The 18,315-nt window shown below is 41.3% G+C and overlaps 1 protein-coding gene and 1 non-coding gene across 2 annotated transcripts; one reads left to right on the plus strand and one right to left on the minus strand.

Moving 5' to 3' along the window:
- Nucleotides 1-1,666: 1,666 nt before the first annotated feature.
- On the plus strand, nucleotides 1,667-2,237 carry LOC125356919 (U6 snRNA-associated Sm-like protein LSm3). The gene has a single exon (XM_048353597.1). The coding sequence runs from the start codon at nucleotides 1,667-1,669 to the stop codon at nucleotides 1,976-1,978; it is 312 nt and encodes a 103-aa protein (XP_048209554.1). The 3' UTR covers nucleotides 1,979-2,237.
- Nucleotides 2,238-4,352: 2,115 nt separating this feature from the next.
- LOC125357002 lies at nucleotides 4,353-4,459 on the minus strand. The gene has a single exon (XR_007212035.1). It is a non-coding gene; the product is annotated as a U6 spliceosomal RNA (small nuclear RNA).
- Between the last annotated feature and the right edge of the window lie 13,856 nt (nucleotides 4,460-18,315).

Below are 18,315 nucleotides of genomic sequence, written 5' to 3' on the forward strand. Positions count from 1 at the left end.
ATGATAGGTCAGCAAGCTTTTTTTTTAATGTAAAGGGTTGGAGAGTAAATATTTCAGTTTTTGCTGTCATTGTGATCTCTATTGCAAATACCTAACTCCACCATTAAGTCTAAAGCATAAAAAAACAAGTATGTATATCCCAACAAAATTTTATTTACAAAAGCAGGTAGAGGGGGGTTAAAAAAAAGCAAGTAGGAATTTGGCTTAATACTGTGGTTTGCTCACCTGTCATAGGATATTCTAAATCACACAAACTATGTCATCACAAGAATTCATTGTTTAAAAAAAAACATTCCTCCTCAAGCCCAAAAATATCTCACTAGATTCTCTGTACTGAGGTCCACCACATTTCCATTTCTTATCACTCATGTCCAGGCTGCATGTCTCTCCTTGGTTCCATGGACTGTTGCTAACACTGTCATTGCTCTGGAAGCTAGGTAGGAGAATACCCTCTGAGGGGGAGGCTGCAGCCTCTGCAGCAAGATGTGAGTTCCAGGTCCTTATGGGATTTTTTTTTTTCCTTCCAGGTCTGACATATGTACCAGATCTATTGATGGAACAGTTAAACTATACAGAAAACTTGGAATCTAGCTTAAGGAAAAGTCAGGTAGAACTGTGGCTGCGCCTTCTGGCTCAGTGTGAAACTAGATGAGTCACCTATCACCTGGTGTCACACTAGCTCAAAACTATAGGAACAACAATGGTGCACACAGCTCCACAAGATGGAACTAGGTCAGTGGCTAGTACCTGCCTCCAAGGCATGTGATGTTTCATGGAACAGCAGTGGCCAAGTCTCAGGCTCCATTGGAATAAGGAAAAGCAGGACCTGCTGAACTTTTTCAACTATTTCCAGTAGGCCTGACTGCTCTAACCCAGTGGGTCCAAGTGGATGAGATCAGAAGAGAATTTCAGCAGTGGCAGAGTACCACACATACATCCCTGAGAGGATGGTAGCTAACCATGCGGGCTCCTCATAGCCTGGAATAGTCTGAAAACAAAATGGCAGAGGGGCTACTCTTCCCATCAAACAGAAGTCTTAGTGAATTTCTCTGCACTTTACCTACAGTACAACCTGCACAAGGCCGACAGTGGGTTTCAGGAGAGCAAAGTGCTCTCTCTCTCTCTCTCTCTCTCTCTCTCTCACACACACACACACACACACATACACACACACATTAATTACATTTAAAACAATATCCCAAAGTTAGACTTGGAAGTGGAAGTGCAGATCTATTTTGATGATAGAGCTCAGTTGTAAAGCTTTATCCTCACCAAGGAGAGAAAACTGTTCAGGGACTTTTTTATTCTGGTTTCTTTGTTCATTTATTTCCTTGAATTTTTTTCTCCCTCCTCTCTTCTCCTTCTTCTTTTCTTCTTTCTTTCTCCTTCTTTTGTTTTTCTTTCTTTCTCTTTCTCTCATTCTCCCTTTCTCTTTCTCTTTCCTTCCTTCGTTCCTTCGTTCCTTCGTTCCTTCGTTCCTTCCTTCCTTCTTTCCTTCATTTCTCTTTTCTTGCATCTCCTTCTTACCATTTTCTTATCTTTTCTGACCATTTGCAAGTTCTGGTATTATCATTCCTCTTCATAACTGAACTACATACTGTCAAGGGAGTTTCTGGTCTTGAAGACAAAATATATGAACAGAAAAGGAAGAAAGAGGGTTTGAAACATGGCAGATGACGTGGACCAGCAACAAACTACCAATACTGTAGAGGAGCCCCTAGATCTCATCAGGCTCAGCCTTGATGAGTGTATTTATGTGAAGATGAGGAATGACCGAGAGCTTCGAGGCAGATTACATGCTTATGACCAGCACTTAAATATGATACTGGGAGATGTGGAAGAAACCGTGACTACCATAGAAATTGATGAGGAGACGTATGAAGAGATATACAACAAATCAACAAAACGGAATATCCCAATGCTCTTTGTCCGGGGAGATGGTGTTGTATTCATTGCTCCTCCTCTGAGAGTTGGCTGAAACAAAGAATTTATCCTGTGTAGAAAGTAGGAGACTGTACAATTGAATCTTCAAACATACAAAAGATTCAGAGAGAGAAGCATGCATATTTTTTTATACTAAGACATGACCAAAGATTCCTCCATCCCAAGATGAGTTGGTTTGCAAATGTCTTACAGTTGTTCAGCTAAATGGCATTCTTATTTTTCTCCATTTGTTCTAATAAACTTGATCACCAACCTGCTAGACTCCTCAGGAGTGATTTGCTCCACTGTTCCTACAGACCATTTCTGATTGTTTTTCTTCAAATTAAACTTGATGATTACTTTTTGATTTAAAAAAAAAGAAAAGGAAGAAAAAATGGAGAAAATGATCAAGGAAATGTGAATAGACTTTGCAATAAATTCAGGATTCAAACAGAAGGCCAAATTTATGTATGGTAGGCATTGAGGAAGAAGAGAGAATAGCTAAAGCCGTGGCAAGTATATTTAATAGAGCAATAATGGAAAACACTGAATTCTGAAAAAGAAGTTTATCCAGATTACAGTATGCTTTTAGAACACCCAACAGGTCAGACCAGAGAATAACTTCTCCATGAATTATTGTTAAAGCAATAAGCACAGAGAATAAGGAAAAATACTAACAGCTCTGTGTGTGTGTGTGTGTGTGTGTGTGTGTGTGTGTGTGTGTGTGTGTGAGAGAGAGAGAGAGAGAGAGAGAATGGGGGAGAGAAAGAGAAAAAAAAAACAGGCCATTTATGAGGGAAAGCCATCAGAAGTAGTTTCCTCAGCAGAAACCTTAAAAACAAGGAAGGCTTGGAATAATATATTTTAAGCACTGAAAGTTAACAACTAACAACCCAGAGTATAATACCTAGAAAAGATTTCATTCATAGCATAAAGGCCAATCAAAAAATTTCATAACAAAAAACGAAAGCAACTTAGCATCATTAATCAGCACTATTGAAAAAAAAGCTATCCTATATATAGGAGATCAAGGTAAACATTAAAAGGTGGAGAAAACATATTTTTTCAGCTGAGCACATAAACATAAGAGCATCAGGGAGAAACAAAACTAAACTTTGGGAGGAAAATGGCAGGAGTTACTAGATATTTTTTCAATGTTAACACTCAATATCAGTGGACTTAATTCTCCAATCAAAAGATGTAAATTTAGAAGTTAATAAGTAAATGATAGCTTAAATAATGATACTATTTGAGATAACCACGGAAGTGAGAATAAAAGGTATTTTGAGCCTAAGTTCTGGGAAACAACAGGGTTTAGAATTTAAGATGAATAGGAACCAGGAAGGAGATTGAGAAGGAACAGAGAGGTAGGAGATAACAGACAAGAGAATCCATTACTAAAGTGAGGACCTTTTTTGCCAGGCTAGATTTACCTCCCCTGGTGCGGGAATGCTAAGCTTACTCCCTTATCAGTGCTCCCCTTTTCACCCTCTCCCCTGGGCGCCCGACCTGCGGGCGGCCAAGGTGGAGCGAAGGGACACGGGCAAGCCTAAAGTGCACGCGGCCGAACGAGATCCCCTTTTCCTCCCTCCTTACCCACCAAGGAAGCCAGGTGCAGATGGATCTTGGAGACGCTTCGGAGAGCAATCCGTTTTAATCGGGAGGGGCTCACAGTAATATAGTAGTGATGACGAGGATTGAGCATGAGCTGGCGATAGGCTGGCAAGCTTGTCCGTCCAAGAGCAGCTCCCAAGGACCTCCCTCATGGGCTAACATCATTTCCCATAGTACCGCCCTCTGGGCAAAGCCCGCGAAAAGGGAGCATACATGCTTGCTGGCGCAAGGTGGGGGATGGTCTCAAAGCTATCCCTTCTGGTTCTGGACCCAGAAGGAGATAGGTGTGGCTCACTTCCACACTGCCCCAGGGCTGGGGGAAGGGCGGAGTCTTGGGAGCGCTGTCATCGCCCTTCCCCCCCTTAAGGTCAAGATGAATCCCCAACACTTTTTTTTCTATCTTAAAAAGTTATCCTCAAGTAGTTGTACAAAGGAATTATCATTCAATAAATTAGTTTATAAATATAGTGCATCTTGATTGATGTCATCCCTTTTATCGTTTCTGTTTATCCCTCCCAACCCTTCCTTTACCCTTAACTTTTTAAATTTTGTAGGAAATGCATAGATTTTTGTGACTGTATCCTCCCTGTTTCCTCTCTTCAGTCATCTGATCCCCTTCCCTTGGCCTCACCCCCTATCTTGTAAATACTAATTTCCTGGTAATCATTTTTTTGGACTGTGAGTTAACTTTTCTAAGGAATTGCACTGTTTAAATTCTCCCCTGAAAATAGCATATTTTGGCTAATACATTTGTGTACACTTGCATACAACTTTGAAGTGTTCACTACTACATTTGTAAATTAGTTCTAGCTTCCAAAAACATGGAATGCTTTATGAATTTGCATGTTATCCTCAAGCAAGAACCATGCTAATCTTTTCTGTGTTGTTACAGTTTTAATATCCATGCTGCTGAAGGGAACACAGGACTTGGTTAAGAATTGAATCAGATAAAAGAAGAAAATTGAGTACTGATGCTGATGAGATAGAAGCCTTGGCTGTTCCTCATAAAAATGGTTTCTGTGGTCAGGTAGAGTAGAGTGACTGAGGAGAGAAATGAAAGTAAGGGTATGAAGAAATAAACAGGTACAAGTCTTTCAAGGAGTGCTTCTGCTAAGAGGATGGAGACGAGGAACAGCCACTGGAATTGTTCTGGGACCAGGAAGTATTTCTGTAAGGAGAGAGCCTGAGATAAAGTAGAACTGGTCATGTCCTGTGACAGGAGGGAGGCTATTGCAGATTGTTTGGTGGATGTCATGGTAGGAAGATGAGGTATTTGCTTCTGTTTTCTCCATGAAACAAAAAGTGATGTCATCAGTGGAGAATAGGTGGCTAGGGGTTAGATTCTTTCTGGGGGTAGGGAAAGAAGAAAGCAGAGTGACTTGAGTAAGAAGGGAAACCTAGTAGCATGGCTGAAGGCCATTTGAAATGTTTGGATGAAAATGCATGACCCAACCACCTCTTGTCTACAAGAAACGCATCTGACGAAAACAAACACTAGCTTGGGTAAAAGGTTGGGAAAAAAGTGTTCTAAGCAAACAGATCTGAAAGCAGGCAGGTGTCCATATTTACATATTCAACAAAGGTTTCAAAGAAATATTAGACAGAAGAGATACATCATCTTAACAAAGGTAACTCTTGATCTATGCACCAAATGTTGGGATTCCCAATTTTGTTAAACAAGTGCTAACAGACTTAAAAACACATATAGACCCCAGGACAATGATAGTTGGAAACTTAAGTGCATAAGGAACCTAAATAAAGATGTTCACTGTTTTGACTCTTATTCAATATAGCACTTGTATTACTGACAAAGAAAGAGGCAAGAAAAATTCCAAATAAGGAAGAAGTCAAACTATCCTTACTTACAGAAAATGTGATCCTATATTCAAGGATCATAAGGATTCCACACCAAAATTCCTAGTACTAATAAAGAGTTTTGACGATGTAGAGAATGCATAATAAACACAGAAAACACAATAATTATCAGGATGACAGGGAAATTAGGAGTACAATTTTATTCACAGTAGTCTTCAAAAATATCTAGGAATAAATTTAACCAAGGACGTGAAGGACTTCTACAATGAAAACTATAAATTTTTGAAGAATTTGAACAGGATATCTTAAAAAGTGGAAAGATCTCCTCCCATGTTCATTGGCTGGCAGAATTAATATGGTGAGAAATCATCTTGCCAACAGTGATCCACAAATTCAATGCAATACTCATCAGAAACTTAATGTTATTCTTCACAGAGGTAGAGAAATTTAATCTTAAAATTTTTTGGAGGATCCAAAAGATGTGGATAGCCAAGGCAATTCTGAGCAAAAAAGAGCACACTCACACTCATGCATGCACAGATATCGTGGCTTATCCCATGCAGCATCCATAATATCTCAACATAATAAGAAGTCAAATTATCACAGTCTCCTTTAATGATCTCACATTTAGAATAAAAAGCAAACTCTTTACTATGGCCTCTCAGCTAGGTAGATTTGACCTCTGCCTACCTCTGACCTCAATTTTCAGATACTATTGTTTTGATGTTGTTTCATAAATACAGGATGATTGGTGGTCCTCAGGCAGGGAAGAAGAGAAGCCAAGTAGGCTGTCATGCAGATGAGAGTCCAGTCACTCAAAGGAGAAATCTGTGAGTATCACACACCCAGAAGCTTAAGCTGAAATTGAGTAAAGGACTAGGCAGAAAGTGTGATGTCTGGAAAGATTTTTAGGAAATGAGACGCACAAAGAAGGGACAGAGTAGGTATCAGAGGGAGAAGTTGGGTGAATCCATGGAAGAGGCCCAACATTGTTAAAAGTCACACATATTAATGTATTCATTTCTCATTCCTTCTCTGTATTCCCAGATCCTGCATAGGTATTGGTACAAGGAGAAGCAAGCCAACATAGAAGATTGTGATTGAATTGGGGCAGTTACCTCATGCCTAGGAAATAAATTGCCTGCATATGTGAGCCTCACAGTGGTAGAGTATGTGTTTCTGAATTCTAGTTTTTCTTCATTTTAGGTATGAACTCACCTGTTCCCCTTTAACACTGGGAGAGGTCATCTGTAAAACAAGAGTGTCGCATCTCTCCAGGATGCTGTGAACTGGGTCACCTTGCCTTCATCTCAGCATTCTTATCATCATTGGAAAAGCTAGGAGGCTAAAAACGACCTTTCTTAGACTTTCTAGAATTCAAGATATAAAACTGGCTTTTCTAATTGTGAAATTTGGCATTTGTATAATGTCTAAAGAAAAGTTAAAGATAAAATAGAGGCTCTTTTCCTACAAAGAAAGCTGTAGAAACATGACATTCTTACCCCTGGTTCTAGAGTTTACTCTTCAGCATCTTGGGGGCAGACAAGGAGTGATGTGGTCCACAGATACTTGATATGGCTTCTGATTAATTACAGATTTGAATGTCCAGTCCCCAGGTTCCCAAGTGAGAAAATCAGCTGGCAGGGCAGTGGCCTTTGCTTCTATAATGACAGTGACAGTTTCAGAGGAGTCACTCCCATGGTGGACCAGTTGTTTTTCTCTGGGGATTTGACTATTTCAGGAGGACCTGTCTGCAATCTTATCCTTCAGCCCTTTTGGTGAACTTGTAAAGGGCAGAGTCTCTGAATTTAATCCCTTCCTGATTGAAATCCTCAAAGTAGTTCCTATTTCCTGAACTGAAGAAGGAGACTCACAGAGAAGTAAGAGGAGTGTTGCCTGAACAAGACTAGGTTTCTCACTGTGAAGAAGCTTCACAGTGCCATGTGAAATTTAACCTGGTGAATGCACTGAGGCCCAGGTTAAGACCTTGGTCTTTCTGTTTTAGTACCAAATATCCTAGGACTAATTGGACTAGGATACTGATTCATGCTAACTGTTCTGGAGAGAAGGACTTATGAAACTGAATGCTGGTCTAATATTTTATAATCACGAATGTATTGCTCAGAAGACCAAATGCAAGTAAATACCTTACGTAGGATGGAGCTGGGTTACTGATTCATGCTGATGAGGTTCTGAAGAGAAGGATTCACGAAATGAAAACGTTGGTTTAATATTTTACAATAATTTATACATACTGCCAAGAGATGGCAGAAGATCAAATGCAGGCAAATATCCTATGTGTGGTGGGGCTGGTATACTGACGCATGCTGACTGGGTTCTGAAGGGGAAGATTTATGAAATCAAAATATTGGTTTAATATTTAACAACAATTTATATGTACTGCCAAATAGACCAAATCCAAGTATTAGCCTGATGAACACTTCTCTTGATTATGGTCCACTTACATTTTCTAAGGCAGTGAGGAGAAGCACAGGAAGAGCCATAATAGATGAGAACGTATTCCTAGATTAGACAGATCAAGGGTCTTTCATACCTTCTTCCCTGGACAGTGCTTGAATGGACTCACCAAAATGGAGTATATCAGCTCCTCCTTGTTCCTGCTTCCAAAGAGAACAACTTCTCTCCTGACCCTAAACATGGAAGGGTGGACAGATGGGGGTGGGACTGTAATGGGACCACAGATTATACCTCCTTAGCTAATATACCAACAAGATACCCAATCAGGAGAGTTTGCTCCTCAAACAGGACTTTGTTCTCATTTCTGTCCAACTCTCACTATCTTAAAAAAGTGCAACTACAGAGCAAAGGTCAGCATGGACCAGAAGAGTAGGCTTAATATTGATAAGAATGAGAAAACTACTAGAGGAGGGACTGTATTTTACATGACATCTTGAACTCTTTTTATTGGTATTCAAGAGTAACCTTGGAGAATTTACTGGGTTGGTTGGCATCAAAGCCAAAACCATTGTACACAAATGATGAAAGCAAGGGCAATTTAAAGTGAAGACACTTCTCTGTCCTCTCTGCCTTACCCCATCAACCAAAGCCAGAAAGAATGATCTGGGGAGAAGGGAGAAGGTGTGTTGGGAATGAGGACCTAGAAAGATGCAGGAAACAGAGAAAGGGATGCAGGTGAGAACTTCTATGTTCTAGCAGGATTTGCTAGTGCTATGCCTTCCTTGCTAGCATTCCAAGATCCTCCATAAAATCTACTCTTTATATCTACCTACCTAAGTGATGCTTTGGAAGTATAAGGAAAAGATACTGAACTCCAGGTGTGGATTTATGTGAGGTAGAGAATAGAATAGGCTGCAGAAAGGAAGATACAGTGGAGTACAAGAATTCTTGCTTTTTGTTTTGTTTTGTTTTGAGTATAGGAATTCTATGAAAGGGGAGATTTACCCAAGCAATGTCCAGGAATACTATGTTTCTAAGAATTTCCAGCAATCATAGTGGAGGGAGGAAGACGCAAAGCACTTGTCAGAAGCACCTGGATCTAGCCAGCTGGAACCACTTTGATTGAAACCTGAAAGGTCAGATTTATTCAGATATTTTTTCCAGATTTATTTAAATCTGAAAGCTGAAGAGTTTTAGGCAGCCACCATCCATCAGTAAGGAATTCTAAGATCTGGCTTCATGGAGGAGACTGTCAATACATGCGAATATAATTCAGAACATTGCCTTCTGCACAGGGAGCAGATACTTCTGTCTCTTTGTATTTCTCTTGTCCTCTTGAAAGGTGATCCTAACTTAGCTTTCCAGAATGGTGGAAGCTTTTCCGGTGCTGCTTCCTAGATTCCTAGATTCTCTCTTTCACTGCCTCCCACCCCAGTCTGACTGGATGATGTGTTCTTTTTCTAACTCCTGGACTCTCTGTGCTCCCATTCTCAGTGTATGCAACTTGAGGTTCATTCACGCTTCTTCCGCTTTGAAAGAAAACAGAAATGCCTTGACTTCCTTGTTCTGAAGTCATAAAGGAGCTTTGATGGAGAACAACAAAACACCATCCTAATATTGATTATAGGCTTTGATGAAAGGCCTTTCTCTTGTAGAGGAGAATATTTTTTTCCAGTTGAAAAAAAATCAGACCCTTACACTCCAGTCATATTGCTTCTGTCTGATGCCCACTTGAAGCTTCTGTGGCTCCCCGCTCAAGTTCAAAGTCCTGTGATATAAACAGTTACTAGTTGCAAGAGAGGGCCAAGCTGAGTGGGGAGAGTAGGACTAGTTGAAGAACTATGTGAGTTCTCTGGAAGACCTGTGGCTGCCAGACGCTTCCTCTGAAAGACTGGAGCCATGTATTAGTCAGAAAATTTGGCACGAGAATTTTTTTTGCTAGTCCTAGGGCTTGAATTCTGGGCTCTCACTGAACTTTTGTGCTCCAGGCTGGCTCTACCACTTGAACCACAGCTCCGTTTATGGCTTTTTGTGATTAATTGGAGATAAGAGTCTCACAGACTTTTCTGCCTGGGCTGGCTTTGAACCTCTGTCCTCAGATTTCAGCCTCCTGAGTAGCTGGGATGCCAAGTGTAAGCCAAGTGTACCTGAATCCAGATTCTCAAAGCTTTTCAGTGCCTCAGGTTTCTTTTTTGGTCCTTCCTTCCTTCCTTCCTTCCTTCCTTCCTTCCTTCCTTCCTTCCTTCCTTCCTTCTTTCCTTCCTTCTTGTACTGAAGTCTAAACTCTAGTATCCAACTTGCTGGGATGGCTCTTTGCCACTTGAGCCACAGCTCCAGCTTTGCTTTTTTTTTTTTGGCTGATTATTTTAGAGATGAAATCCGATAAACATTTCTGCCCTCAGCTGGCTTTGAACAACAATCCTTCATATCCCAGCCTCCTGAATAGTGAGTCTTATAGATGTGAGTCATTGTCACTTGGCTATAGCCAGAAATTATTGTTTATTGGAAAGGATTTTGTAGAAAAAATGAAAGTTTTGGAGTACAATTGTTTTTCAACTTCAGAAATAGAAGGGGCATTATTAAAAAACAAGGAAATAAAGCTTAGTGAATCATTTCCCCCAATAGCTAAAAGGTAGAAGTAACTCAAGTGGCTATCAACACACCAACCAAAATATGATCTATTAGAGTGAAAGATTCACCATGGGAAGGAATTAAATGCTGATACATGCTACGACATGGCCGGATCTCGAGGGCATTATGATAAGTGAAAAAGGTGAATGTGGTATGATTCCTCTTAGATATGATGAGCAGAATAGGCAAATTCATCGAGGCAGAACATAGAATGAAGGCTGCAGGGCCTGGGAGGAGGAGAACAAGGAACGGAGAATGATTCTTTAATGGGTGTGGCAAGTCCATTTTGCAAAAGATAAAGTTTTGGAGATGATTGGGAGTAAAGGTTTCCGGACAATGTGAATTTTCCCAAGGCCACTGCCTCATTCATTTAAAAATGGTTAAAATGATAAATTTTAGGTTAATCCCATTTTATCATAATAAAAATAGCTTATATTGTGTTATTTGCAAAAAATATATTTCAGTTATATTTTCAATCTGTTTTCCTGAGCATACTCATGGAAATAGGATTCTGTGGTTTGGATTAACTAGGGATAAATCATTTTAACCTCTGGGAAGGCCTGCATTGGAAATAATCTAATTTAGTTTAATCCAGCCTTATTATTATTTTTTAAATGTACATAGAGTAAGTTTATTTGAAAGAAAGTAAAAAGAATCAGCAGACTCCCCAAGCAGGGAGGGATCTTTCTGTCATGTCACTCCATCTACAAGGGAAACTAGAGGCTGGCTTCTTTGTCTGTTTCCACTAGATAGTTGGCCCTTAGTACCCTCCCTCTTGAGAAATGTCTTTGGTAAACATCAGTCACTCACTGCCAAAGGCCTTTCTGATTGGATATAAGTTTCTGTCAGGCTGGACCTCTCCTATCTTGGGTGAAAGTGAGAGGTCTTACCTTCTGCTTTTGTGTCTGGTCTAAGCACATGTACCCAACTTAGAACCTGAAGCTCCAGGCAGGAACAAGAAGGGTGATTTATGGGTTTTTTGGTTTTGTTTTGTTTTGTCTCCTCCTGCCTTGTGGGCCTTTGTCCCAGTTGCTTTCTATCCCTAACTGCCTGTGTTCAAATACCTGTCCTTCATTTAACCTCTCAGACGTTAATCTTACTGCAGTTAGAGGGTGCGGGTTGATTGCTCTGGATACTTCCTGCTGAAAGAAAGCAAAGTGAAGGCAGTTAGTGGTTCCATGAGAGGGAGTTGCTCACACTACTGTAACACAGCCTTTTAGATATGTGTTTGAATTTAAGGATCTTTGTTTTTTTTAGAGATCCCATAAGTGTCTATTGTAACTGGTTTTCTGCAAAATACCAGTTTGGAAAGTACTACTGTGGAGATCTTTCAATCTATTAGGTAGGCGTGCTTTGAAAGCAATGGGTGGTTTTCTTCATGAACTTTGGAAACTCAATTTTCTGTAGATATTCTAAGTGGACTTTGTGATTAGCCATTAGAAATAGATAATTATTTTGTACTTTGTAATTCTAATACAGAGATCACAAATAAAAAGCTGTCAATGGATTTACGTGCCTAGTTGAAAAGTAGTTATTCAGACTTTGCTGATCATGAAGGCTCCATCTTCATCCTTGGATGTACTCCCACATAGCTGGGATGACAAGCACATCAGATCACACCTGGTTTATTAATTGAGATGGAGAGTTGGGGGTGTCACTAATTTTCTACTGGAGCTGGCCTGGAACCATGATCTCCCATCTACCTTTCAAGTAGTTGGGATTACAGGTATGAGTCATTGTACTGAGCCCTGTGTCTTGTAGTGATTATTCATGCTTGGATTTCGCTTGTAAATATCTCATAGTATGTCTGATGCCACAGATCAATATTTTGGACAGATTATTTCCACTTTCTAGAAACACAGAGTTTTGGCTAGATTACAAGTTTCTACCTGTCTACAAAAATAAATTTGTTTTCTGGAACAAATATTGGTAGTGCTTACTATTACCTGTTACTTTGCAAAAAGTTTGAATCAATAATCACTACTAAACTTGCTGATCAAGCTTTAATAACCTTCACTGATAAGCATGGAACTTTATGGATGTGTAGAGAATAGACAAAGGTTTCCCCACAAAGCCTAGCTTTCTGGTAGTTCGCATATTTTTAAACCACCTTTATAGTTTTGCCTATTTGGGACTCACAGTTAATAAACTTGAGAAGTGATTGAAGAGAGATATCGGAGAAGCTGGGTGCCAGTGGCTCACACCTGGACTCTTAGCTACTCAGGAAGCTGAGATCTGAGGATTGTGGTTCAAAGCCAGCCTGGGCAGGAAAGTCCATGAGACTCTTTTTAAAAAATAAAATAATTTTAAAAAAATTATTGTATTGTGATGTACAGAGGGGTTACAGTTACATAGGTAAGTCCATAAGTACATGTCTTTTTGAACCATGTTATCTTCTCTCATTTTTACTCATTTCTCCCTTCATGAGACTCTCACCTCCAGTTAACCACTAGAAAACTGGAAGTGGCATGTGGCTCGAAGTGGTAGAGCAAAGTCTTGAGCAAAAAAAGCTCAGGGAGAGCACCAAAGCCCTGAGTTCAAGTCCCATGACTGACAAAAAAAGAAAAGAAAAGGCATTGGAAAGCTTTCTGGAATGATAGAAATGATGGTAGTTAGATGGGGTTGTACTTCTGTTAAAAATCTTTTTAACTGCACACTTATGATATGTGCATCAGTGGTGTGTGAATTAAGAATTAACAACTTGGAGGAAAGTGAAGGGTGACATTGTTCATAAAAAAAATTGTACACATTACCTGATTTATGAAATGGAAACGCCTCTGTTCAATACTTTAATAATAGCAGTGAAATTATATTAAAAAAAATTAACAACTCTGTTACAAGGCAATCACTTGTCATTGTACCAGCTCTTAAATCATCCTGCTCTTGGGATATGTTCTTGTTGGTCTCAGGAAACTATCCTCTGTAATGACTCCATCACTTTTCCGGGAACTTCCAGCACTTCTTGACTCCACTTTTCTCTTCTCCAGGTTGGAGGTCATGGTCTGTTATTGTTACTGCTCACTTGGAGTTACCCTCACCTTTCAGGTCTTTTCCCTTCCATTGTGTTTGCATGTTGCAACCCAACTCCACACACACCTAGATGCTGCCTACCTCGTGTGTGTGCACATGCATGCGCATACAGTTAAGGGTTTGGGGCTCAATGACTCTACAACTGGGTAAATTGACAGGACTTTTTGTTTGTTTGTTTGTTTTGATAGCTGCCCTGGAACTTGAAAATCAGGGCTTGGATACTGTCCCTGAGCTTCTTAGCTCAAAACTAGCACTCTACCACTTGAGCCACAACTCTGTTTTCAGCTTTGGTTAATTGGAATTAAGAGTCTCAAGGATTTTTGTGCTAGGGCTGGTTTTGAACCGTGATTCTCAGATTTCAGCCTCCAGAGTAGCTAGGATTACAGGAGTGAGCCACTGGTGCCTGGCTTGTGATAGCCAGTCTTATTCTGGCTCAGGAGTTCCAAATCGCAAACAGAAAAAGTCTACCTTGTCCATTGCGACACTGCTGAGACAAGCTCTTTTAGTCCCTTTAAGCAATAGCCGTATGTTTTCTACTTTGCCAGCTATGCTTGTCCCCCTCCCTAATTCTCACAACTGAAGACTTTGCCTGATTTTAATTAAAAACAAAAAACACCTCTCACCTCCCCTTTCCAGCTGTTTCTTTTCATTATCAAATCCAAACACCTGCTGGCATGGCCACCCAATTTTTGACCTTCTCATCTCTGGGACCTGGGAAGAAATGTTTCTTCTCCCTCTCCACAAAGCCATGCGCTCACTTCTGCTCTAGAGCCTACCCGGTTTTTGCTGGGAGGCTTGGTCCATTCCTAGCATTTCTGCCTTTACTGTCTATTGGGTTCACAATTCTCTGCTCCCTTCCCCATGCTGCTGTCTCATACTGAGTGTAACCGAATGAGAACACAAGAGTCAATGATAATCTCGCAGGGTTCTTTCTCTAATTCCTACCCCTAGGATCTTTTTCTGTGAAAATGTTTTGCTGGCTTGATATTAAGACTTTTTCCCCTCCCCGCCAATCTCCTAGTGGGGGGGCATGTGACAAAAATCATTTCTTACAAATGTGATAGGGCAAAAATTGAGCATCAAAAAAGCGAACTTCATTTTCTGATGGCTGAGGCTTGTCTGACATGAGGTGTATCAGCAAATCCAAATTGGGCTGAGGCAGGACGTTGGGGAGGCACAGGGCTCCAGAGAGCTCCCTGACTGGAGACAATCCTTCCAGGTAGGCTCCTCAGACACCCATGGATTTGCCCAGTATCTCTATGAATGCACTGGGGTGCTCTAGGGGGAGGAAAAGCAGGCTACAGGGCTCCTCTCCCCCCACAACACTTCCCAGGAGTAACTGTGGCCTTCCGAAACCAGTGAGAACTCCATAATTAGGGGACATGCTGGAGCAATGACTGGCACCTAGGGGGCAGGCAGTGCCACCCACTGCGCCACTGCCAGGTCTGCTCCCGAGCTGGTCTAGATGCTCCTGTGGGTCGTTGGCGGGTGGCTCTGCTGAGCATGTCAGGCCTGTGGTAGCTGGCCTTGGGAAAGCTCCTGGAGGGAGCATGAGGGGCATAAGTGAATTCCATTAACCTTTGTTCAGAAGAGTCTTCTCACGCCACACCCAATGTTTCCTCTCCTTCCAGTGGATGCTGGTAGGATGAAGATGGAGCTCCCATCTCCCCACAGGCAGTCAGGCACATGCCACACATGTGCAAATGAGTCTAATGCAGGGCATGACAATTACTGCTTCTTGATGTTGGTATCTGATTCTTATCCTCTATTCTTAGTCTCAGGGAAACTTAGCACATCACATGAGTGGACTATGAGTATTTATTTTTAGCTCCTTGTACAAATACCCAGTAGAATGTCATGCCTCCCATACAATGTACAATTGGGCAACAGCTAAGTAACAAGGACGGGGGACAATGGGAAACAGATTGCTTTGGGAGGAGGAAGGGCTGCTCTACTCCAGCAGGAAGTGGGAAGTCATCTGATGTCAGAGTTTTCCTCAAGAGGAGCAGGCTAGTCTAGTCTCCTGCTGTCACCCATTTTTAATGCCCCTTTTCTGCCAGAGCCAACCCACCTGATTTGGTGTGGAGGCAAGCCAGCATCACAGCACACGGAGACCAGAAGGCCACAGAGGGGGACAGGAAAGCCAGCTACCCCTCCCCTTTCCTGGGCTTAGCTTTGTTGAAGCACTTGATTTCCTTTCATACCACGACACGGACACGTTTTCCCACTTGCTCTTTTCTCGTCTCTTTCTAATCTCCATTCACCCATTTCTATTACTCCCATCCCTTTAGCAAGCTTTCTTACCAAATTCATTCAGAACTGCTACTCACACGCAAGTTTTCAGCAATCTTTCCTGACACAGAGCCTCTAAACCATGAGTAACTGGCATACCATTTGCCATTTTCTAGGAAATCCTCCTTCCCTCCCTCCTTTTCTCCCTTCCTTCTTTCTTTTCTGTTTGCCTCTCTCTCCTCTCTTTCTTTCTCCTCCCCTCCCCCCCTCTGCAATTTATTTCCTTGTCCCTGGACCTTGGCTGTGGGTTGTTTGCTGGTTTTTGAACCTCCCTGACACATTTCCTTATTGGTTCAAATCCACTGTGGGTTGGATCTCTATGCTGCTTGGTTACCAAACTGTGTGAGTGGCTCACTCAGGAGAGCAGTGTGGGCACTGGGAGTGATCTTGGGGAATCCAGTGAGGTAAAAAGGATATCCTTTCAGTTTTACAGGTAAGCACAGAGCTTGCCAAAGCTAGTACACAGAGAGGAGGAGATTCTTGGCTGTCACCCAAGTTCCTCCTCTTCTACCTTACAACAGTTTCCATGGCTTTTTCTCAACTCAGTATTTGGTTCCAAAATTCTCTAGACCGGTTAAATGAGGCCCCCTGTTTATAGCAAAAGAAAGGGGAGTATGCTAAGATTTTGGTTATAAACAAGTACCCAAATATATATCTTTGAAACAAGTCCACACTATGCTCATTCATGACTGAAGTGCTCCCATTTACCTCCAGGCAAGGTGTTTTTAGTATTTCCTTGGAGCTGTCACTTCCCTGGCATCACACACATGGCCACTGGGGTTTTGTGACACAGCCACACACCCAGATTCTTGTCATTCCAGGTCCAACTTCTACGGGAAAGTCTTAGAATAATGATGATATAAAAATAGAGCTAATGAGTGGATGAAGATTGATAAAGTGAAACTACTGATAGTAATCACAACTACAAAGTTAGACTTGCCAAACTCAGTAAGGACTCTTATTATGGTCTGGTTACCTAAGCAAGACAGAAGAGGGCCAAGAGTCACAGGGATAGAAGCCTGATCCGGGCTGTGGGGCGGAGGTGCCCGTGGCTGCCATTCTGTGGGCACCACCCTTTCCATTACCCCTCTTCATTTATTCCTTCCTTCAGCCTTCTGTCTCCTTCTCTGGTTAGTTTTGCCTATTCATCCCTTTGCCAGGCTCATGTTCCCTCCATGGTCTAGGAACCCTTTAAGCCACTTTAAGCCGGCTTTTTGCTGGTTAATTGGGGATAAGAGTCTCACTGATTTTCCTGCCTAGGCTGGCTTCAAACCACAGTTCTCAGATCTCAGCTTCTCGATTAGCTTCTTCCTTTTTAAAAAGAAAAACAAACAGCAAGAGCAATGCCATGCTCCTGTAGAGAGTATAAAAACAGATGTAGAATAGGAACGGCAGGCGGGCTTCTGGGCCCTAAATTGACTGCCCAAAGACTACTATCTCTAAGAATAAAACATGAGGAATGTCCTAATATACTTGGGAGGAAGCCCAAAGACATTTGAAGCTCTCAAGTGTTCGTGTGAAAGCTATTTAAAATCTATCAATATATCAATCACGTTTGTGTTCCTGTGTGCTTGCTGTGGGGAGTGGTGACATCATGTAGGGCAGTTCAGAGCTTTGGATTCCATTTTTGCAATGGTGGCCTGGGGCATAGTGGATTATATGTAAGACATAATAATCATACTCCTAAAAACCATCTTGGTCTTCTTTGATCCTAAACTTAATCAATGCTCAGGATAATGTCTAGTGCATGACACAGTCTCATTAAAGTTGACCATTAAATAAACGTGAGAATACTGCCTCGTGTAGAAGCTAAGTGGAGCCCACCCACCCTTAAAACAATATGTAGTGATGAGGACACATAAAGCCTAGGTTCTAAGAATAAGACCAATGTTCTATTCAGGAGCCCTTAGGTAACAGTTTTGCATATGCGAAAGCCAGATGTCCAAGCTATATTTTCTTGCCTTTACCTAAACCTGGTTCTATCATTACTGCCATTCATTCATTCGTTTATTCACATAAGTACAATATGATCACAATAATCCTATGCTATGAATGGGTTGTGTTTCAAGAACTCTGATGGATGCACGAAGCCATGAGAAATATTGAATGTGATATGTACTATATGTTTTTCCTTCTATGAGTGTGGACTTTTTTCATTTCACTTGCTAGCTTCTCCTTGGCATAGCTCAGCTTAACATCCAGCACCAAACTGTCTTGTGCGTTGGGGCAATTATTACATAAAGTGAGGGGTACTTGGACTCCAACAAGGTGATGTTATGGACATACCATATGGATATGTTGGACAAAAAGGTGACTCATGCTGTATCAGCATGGAACACAGTCCAGATTTCATTACACCAGTTAAAATGGTTGACAATTCAAACTTATAAATGGTTTACTTCCATTTACTACCTTCAGATTATGACTGACTGTGTGTGAGTAACGGAAACCTTGGAAAGTGAAACTGTTGATAAGGAGTGAGGAGTATAGGAAAGGGATTACTGCAGTGTGTCTACTACATCCAGGTAGAGATTGTACTGAGCAAAACAGGACTCCATCTCTGTCCTTGTGGAACTTAATTGCATTAGTGAA

This window comes from Perognathus longimembris, chromosome 8, assembly GCF_023159225.1.
Source record: "Perognathus longimembris pacificus isolate PPM17 chromosome 8, ASM2315922v1, whole genome shotgun sequence".
Taxonomy (NCBI): domain Eukaryota; kingdom Metazoa; phylum Chordata; class Mammalia; order Rodentia; family Heteromyidae; genus Perognathus; species Perognathus longimembris.

Bases quoted from the DNA above. Each gene is read 5' to 3' on its own strand.
- LOC125356919 (XM_048353597.1), top strand. From the start codon at position 1,667: ATGGCAGATGACGTGGACCAGCAACAAACTACCAATACTGTAGAGGAG.